We start from the raw sequence: 7,371 nt of genomic DNA on the forward strand, positions 1-7,371 counted from the left end.
GGCACCCCAGCAATAGATGCTCCCTGATCCTGCTCTACTTGCTTTTAGGCTAAAACGGTTAAAATAAGTGACCAGCGCACGTGGGATTGCACCCCATTCCTAAGCCACGCAAGGGCAGAGATCCCATGCTTCAGTTGAGCTGCTGCAAGTGCAAAGGGCAATTCAAGTTTTCTTAACAGTCTCCAAGAACAAAAAAAAAAACAAACAAACAAAAAAGAAACACTTGGAAAAACGGAAACATTTAAAAACTCTTCAAAGAATTTTCAATCAGAAGAGTTGCTATCAGGACATGACATATTTTAGACACATAAAAAACAAAAAACTCAAGAGACTCAGCATATTAAATAAGAATTGACATATCTTAAAAATAGAGATTTTTACGGTTGCAGCCAGAAATGATAATGGTCCCATCACCCAAGACGGGACCGTTCACAAGTTATTTCTCTGCAGCGCCTCGCAAAGGTTTTGATTGGCGTCTGGTTCCTCAGTCATCACCTCCACGGCCTCCCACTCCCCCGACCGGCTGGACTTCTTGATGGCCTCTACAACGCTTTGCATGTAGAGGCCATCTTCAAAAGAAGCCGCCATAGAAACGGGTTTATGATCCCATGTCCGGCGATCCTCCTGGTCTTGGAAAGACTGTCTCAAGGCTTGCACCATGTACACCATTCCTTTTAGGTAGAGCAGCGGGATGTCTTTAAACCCCTTTTCCAAAAGGCCTTTGTTGACAGTCAGAGAATCCGTGAACAGTCGTTCTTCCTGCAGCACCGTGTTCTTCTGCCCGTACAAGTCCGTGCCCCGGGCTATAAGGCGGCCGGCGGAGCCGACCACCATGACTTCATGGGTGAACGACCCGGGCATGTTGAAGTTGAGAGTCACAGTGCAGCAGACGCCCTCGCTCATCAGCATCTGGAAGAAGCAGAAGTCATCGCTGGTGACGTGGCGGATGCCGCTGATGGCCGTGTTCTGCTTCACGAAAGTCTTGAGCAAGCCGTGGACTTTCTCGGCTCTGCGGCCGGTGAGGTGGGTGAGGAGGTCGATGATGTAGGTGCCCATCGTGTGCAGGCCGCCGCCTCCCATGAGCTCGTCGCAGATCCAGGTGTACTGGTGGCTGAGCAGGCTCCCGCCGTACACGCGCACGTCGCACATCATCACATTGCCCACGTAGTGCTCCTCTATGAGCTGCTTCATCTTCACAAAGGCGGGCAGGAAGCGCAGGACGTTGCCAACGATGCTCATCAGCTTGGGGTAATACCTGGCGGCTGTGACCATCCGGAAGGCGTCCACAGAGGTAGCGGCTTTCTCGCAGATCACGTTCTTTCCTATTCCTGCAGGGTAAAACAGAGACTCGTTACTGCTCGTGTGGGAGACGGACACGCTCCGATGCTCCCAAGGTTGCCATGAAGCAACATTTTCTAAAAGCCCAGCTTTCCTGCTGCAATTCCAAAGGTTTAGGAAATGAAATGGGAACACTGAGTGTACAGTGAGGCTCAAAGCTGCTTCCAAGATGCTCCGGTTGCAGAGCCAACACACTCCAACAGGAAGGCGTTTTTAAGATTGGGACAAGATGCTACAGTGATGGCCATCTGGTAGGACAGCTCAGCCGTTCCACTTTAATTCCCTTCTTTCCAAATAAAGGTAGCAGGTCGGAGGGTATTTTGTTTAGAAGGATGTTTCAAAGTGCAACAGTCCCACTAAAATAAATGCCATCTACCCTGGGCTTCCCAAATCCTCAAGACTGAGTAACTGCTTTAAACTCTCCTCAGGGGAACCCAGCAGCACCACCCTCTGCTTCCTCTGCTCCTCCTCGTATTCCCAGATGCCAACTTTCCTTTTCAAGGAAAACTTCATTTTTTAAGAAATCTCCCTTTTGCCGTAAAATTTGGGTGAAATGAGTTAAAAAGCAACAAAACAAGACTAAGAGCAGAGAAGGAAGATCATGATGGCAATCAGTGCTCTGCAGAGAAAAGGCGACTGAAGGGGATATTTGATTACAACCTTTTAATTTTACTCTCCTTATGAATGTCTTGTTTAAATAAATCAATAGAAATAGGAGACAAGATATTTAGGGACCTGTGTAAAGAAGCCAAGAATTAGAAATAATGGTTTTGGTAAGTGGATTGCTTCAACACCACAGCTAACCAAAAAGCAAGACATTTGGGGGTGTAGCTCTAGGACAACTGTAGCAGTGGGGATGACTTCTGCTTGTAGAATTAGACAAAAGGGGAACCCTAGGTGTTGGATAGGTGAGAAGTGCATTTACAACCTGACCCACCTGAAGTCTTATTGCTAGCAATGTGCCCACCTGGCTCCTGGCCTGAATCAATATCGATGGTCAATAAATTCCTGCTTTTTCTAGGTGGAAACCAAGTGACACAAGACAGCATCTCAGGGCAAGCTCCAACCTGAATTCTCCATCCCAGGCTCCACTAGGATTCCTTCTCCCTTCCCCATCCTCACCTTTTTCTTGCTGCTTTATGGCATAGTTTTACTCTTCCATACATGCCTGTTTTGATAAAGTACTTACAGGCACTTTATAATAACCCGAGACGCATCTGAAGTCTCCAGGTGTGAACTGCTGATGTCAGACTTGAAGATCAGCTTCTCCATGCTACATTTTCTGCCTAAGAGATGCAAGAAACACAGCGTATGGCAGCAGGCCCCTCTCTGAAAGTTACTCCTCACATGGGCCACACTCCTTTCTCGAGACTGCCTTGGTTTTTAATCGACTCACCAACGGAGGGAGAACTGCATCACCATTTGAATTGGGCTCTTACATCAGCTGGGAAGCTGAATCCCGCACTGCTGCATCCAACGCTCCACCTCCTGGCCGGACCAGGGAAGGGGTTCGTGGAACCCTCAGAAGGGTCCAGCTGCTGGGGAGCAGGATAAAATGGGAAAAAAAAAGGAGCTCTCACAACAAATTGAGGCCCGACTCAGCCTGGGAACAGGTGGAGCTAAAGCCACTTCTAAGCATGTGTTTCCAAGAGGCAAAAATCAAAAGCCAGGCAGGAGTGTGCCTGGACTCCACCATTGTCACTGCTAGCAACGCTTTGAGTATCAACAGTCCTTACCCCAAGAGCACCAGAACAATAAAGCTCACATTTTGTGAGTTTTCTGCACTATTTTCCAAAGGAGTTTTTGTGAACAGGTCACGCTGCCTGGAGCCTCCAGGAGCTCAGCCGTGCTCCCTGCTATCTTGCTGCCTGCCAGGTACCCCTGGCTACCCCCGGCCACCCGTTCAGGGACCATTTCTGACTCTCCTGCACCCAGTTCCTGCTGCCAAGATGGGCAAGACCCAGCAGCGAGTGCTGGCACTTTCATTAGAGGGGGAACAAGTGAAAAGCCATCATCAAGATCTTCTTCAAATGCTGATGCTTTTGGAGGTGTGTAGGACTCAGGAAGAGTAAAGCCAGATATTAAAGGGAAAGTGGTCCTGTGTAGCCTTAGTGCTTACTGAAACTGAGGAAGGTGGCACCAGTTGTCCGCTTCTCCTGGGGACCAGGGCCACCTGCACTGGAAAAAAACAGGGCAACCCATATTTTGAAGGCCTGGCTTGAACACAGTCCCAAGTAAGATACAAGAATGAGCTAACAAACTGGGGCTAAGGCCAAAAACCAACCAAATGACAAAAAAAAATCACTCAGTAAAACACAGAACCTGCATTGGTAGGTACCAATCACCCACATAGTAGAAAGCAGAGAGAGAAAACCCAGACTCTTTAAACAAACTGATGTTTAACCTAGGAAGAGGCAGAACTGGCCATTACTAAAGCACACTAGATTATTGCTTTGCCCATCATAAGAATTCGGGAGTGACGGAGGAGCCTTCCTAAAATAACCAGCTTAGCTTCAGCCCTGCTTACTTTGGAAGCCTCCCTCCCAGTGGATGACAGCTCATTTCAAACTGCTCTTTCATTTCATTTCTGGTTTGCCTAGGCCTGGGAGCCCTCCACGCTGTTTGCCGCAGAGCTGGGAAGGAGGGTGTGCAAAGAGGGCTCCCAGGGTGCTCGTTTGGCCCGTTCCAGGACAGGAGACCTGCACTTGTCACCATGCAGAGCGGCGATACGGCTCTTCCTCATTCTAGCCTACGTGATCAGCAGGTACGTGCTATAATCTGCAGTGACTCTACAATATCAAAGGTCCAAACGATGCTTTCTGCAAGGATTTGTCATTCTCAAACTATGTAATCAACCTGTGTGATTCAAAACATGCCAAGTAAAAGGCTTCCTTTGTAGCCCTTCCACAAACTACCCATTTAAAGGCTGGGCTCTGCATGGCTATCAGTGTTACCATTATCATTTAACAGAGGGGAGAACACATTTAAACTGGGACATGCAGCACAAAATGACATTTAGTTCCACTGAGATCAAAAGCAGCACAAATTGCAGACAGCTCTTTGCTTCACCTGCTCTGGACACAAACCACAAGACTACAGTGTCTTAATTTGAGTTATTCTCTAGGCTTTGATCTGTTCTGCCTGGTTCATGAATTCAATCTAGTGTTTTTATTTTGCTCCTGTCAGGCCAGGATTGCACCTGTAGTTCTTTCTGGATGCCAATCAGTGAGAAATTTAATGCAAATAAATAGAAAACCCTCTCCTTTTTGCCAGCAATAAATTGTAAGTGTATGATATGACAGATACACTCATTGCACCACTTCGATATTTCCTAAATCCCCATATCTCAGCTACTAAAACATCAGTCTAGTATCATATGCAGTTCCCTGCAAGACTCTTCAAAAACAAATATCACTATTTCAACCCCATTTTTCCTCCCTAGACATACTTGGCCCTATTCTGTTTTTTTGTGTTGTTCCAAAACGCCAAATCATACGAGCTATCCAACACTGTGCTTAAAATATGTCATGGCATATTTGGCAGCAAGTCTCTAAATATCATTTTGACAAATCCAGCAAGCTGAAAGAGAGGAGCAGCCTCCTACTGGGTTCAAAATAGCTCCACTGCTTTGCACAGCAGCTCTGGAAGCCTCAACCAGTTTTGACTCCCTTGCTTCCTCTGTTGGGCCCCAGGCTTGGAGGAAAGAACCCAAATTCATCTTTCAATTATTAATTCATAGGAGCTTCAAGTCTCCCTTTTAGCCCATTTCACACGTGGCCATCCAAGCTGCAAGAGCTACTGAAATGCTTATTGCCTAACGAGTGTTTAAGAGAATTTTCAGTATTTAAGAGAGAGACTGACTTACAGTCAAATATTGTGTGTGGGGTGGAGGGGAGGGAGCAGAAACAGAATTTCTTAGACCAAAAGTCTAAGAATGTAAACAAAAGAGCAAATGAATTAATGTAAAAGATGACAAAGCCTGCAATATCTGTATGCATATCCAAGTGGCATTTCAAAGCTTTCTGGGAGGTGTTATTTACTTCCAAAACAAATTACTGCAGACCAAAGAGCTTAAGAACAAATCACCTTGGCTCACACGGTTTAATGTATTTCTCCCACCTAAAATTAATTCATGGGTGTCTGCTGCAAACACAATAAAAATATCCCACTTGTTACGTAGAGAATAACACAGTCACGCCAGCGCTGTGCTATGCGAGAGGAGCATTAACACTACAACGTGTTAAAAAGACTCACTCCTAAAGTAGATGCAAACATTTTCCTCCAATATCTGTCATTTTCGAAGGTGGCCTGACTTGAGGGGAAAATTAGCAGCAGGGCTGAAAAAAAAGACCCTGCTTCAGCTCCAAGGGAAGTTTCAGGTTCCTATTCTGGAGTGCAGGGAGGTGTGAAATGAAGCAAGCAAGATTTTTTTCAAATGGGCACAAAAACCCCCTCCGCTATCATCTTCTCTGAATTGGCTCAATCACTTTTATCATGATCTCCACGCCATAATTACAATCTGAAAAGGACACAGGGCTTATAAATAGCATTTTAGCTGTAAATAGTATTTTTCCAAGAAATGCCAGGTAACATTTCCTGCAGACGGCTCTGCCGATCCCAAACCAAACAGCCCTTAGCGCTGCACGTGCACATTGGCACAACTAGGGATAAGAGGCTCCAACTGCAACCTGTCCCAAAACTAGGGATTCGGAGGGTCAGCCCCAAAGATAAGGAAGTACCTAGAGCTTTCACAGCAATCTGCCGAGTTAGCGGTGGAGGGATGTTGATGCAAACCAGATCCACGTCCTGGTGCAGCAAGACATCGTCAGTGCGGCTCGTGTAGAAGGAGATGTTCATTTCCTCAGCCAGCTGCTTGGCTTCCTCCTCGGTCTTCCCCCAGAGCGCCTCGATGGAGAAGCCTTCTGCTCTCAGCAAGGGGACCAGCACCCGGGCAGCGCTGCCAGTCCCAAAAACACCCACGCCCGGGAGCATTTTCATTCTGCCTTCATGCAGCGTCAGGGTCTACACGCAGGCCCTTGGCAAAACGCTGAATTCTGCAGTTCTCCGCTTTGACCACAGTTCCTAGAACATGAAAAGTTACCAGTAAGTATCAGCAGAGGGCACATTGTGACATTAAATGCATCAAATCCGAAGTCACCTATTATCCTCCATGTGGCATGTAAAATATTAAAGAGTCTCACAAAGAAAGAAAGAAAGAATGAATAAAACCCTTGCAATTCTTGGAGAAATAATATAAGGGAATGAGCTAAACTCTCCTAATGCAGAGGACAGGAAGAATGATAAGAAAGTGGTTTGACTAAGTCATGAGTTTCTCCCGAGCTTCAAAACACAGGAAGCACGGACAGAAACACACAGGAGCATGCCAGGACAAGCCAGAGGAGTCAAGGCACGGGCTGGAACCGAGAGGGCACGGAAAGGGGACAGGACACACAGTTTGTCACAAGAGCAGAGCTGCTGAAGTGGGGATTGTGTCTCCAAATAAGATAAAGGTTTTTTGCGAGATGAGGGAATTCCTTTTATTAGGACAACTACTATAGCTGGAAAAAATAGACAAACTTTGGAGCACATAAGCCTGTTTTGTTTCCCCCCCAAACTAAATATGCAAGTTGAAAACAACTATTTTTGATTTTAATAATTATGCCAAGCAGTTAAGACACTCCAGAGAAAGTCTAGGAAAAAAAAAAAGTTTTGTGGGGAAAGCTGGGATTCGCTGAGCATGTTTAGTCCAGAGAGGTGGCTAAAGGGAGACCTTGTGTCACTTTTAACACATAGAAAGCTGCTTTGAAAGGGAAAAGGACTTGCTTCTACCTGTGTCCCTTGTGGGTACTTCAGGTTTTCCCCAACTCTGGATCACTTAAAAATATCTCCTGCCCATGACATTTAGGGAATGCAAGCTCTCCCAGTTATTACAGTTCCTATACACAAACACTTGGTTCAGACAAACAACTTTAAAAAATTATTTTTAAAAAAATCATTATTTCCTCATAAAATAATCCCTTCAGATCCCCACTT

General features: G+C 46.0%; 1 protein-coding gene across 1 annotated transcript; it reads right to left on the reverse strand.

The window, feature by feature from the left end:
• On the reverse strand, positions 1–6,409 carry GFOD2 (Gfo/Idh/MocA-like oxidoreductase domain containing 2). The gene is made up of 2 exons (XM_010221419.2): positions 6,078–6,409; positions 1–1,328 (listed from the first exon to the last, which is right to left on the reverse strand). Exons 1-2 carry the CDS (start codon positions 6,334–6,336, stop codon positions 430–432), a joined length of 1,158 nt encoding a protein of 385 aa, XP_010219721.1. The 5' UTR covers positions 6,337–6,409; the 3' UTR covers positions 1–429.
• Positions 6,410–7,371: the final 962 nt, after the last annotated feature.

The sequence above is a fragment of the Tinamus guttatus genome, unplaced genomic scaffold (genome assembly GCF_059628265.1).
Source record: "Tinamus guttatus ecotype Peru unplaced genomic scaffold, ASM5962826v1 Tinamus_guttatus_pri_ptg000674l, whole genome shotgun sequence".
NCBI lineage: Eukaryota > Metazoa > Chordata > Aves > Tinamiformes > Tinamidae > Tinamus > Tinamus guttatus.

Bases quoted from the DNA above. Each gene is read 5' to 3' on its own strand.
- GFOD2 (XM_010221419.2), bottom strand. From the start codon at position 6,336: ATGAAAATGCTCCCGGGCGTGGGTGTTTTTGGGACTGGCAGCGCTGCC. The intron at 1,329-6,077 runs GTACTTCCTTAT...TTTACCCTGCAG, and splicing joins GATTGCTGTGAAAGCTCTAG to GAATAGGAAAGAACGTGATC.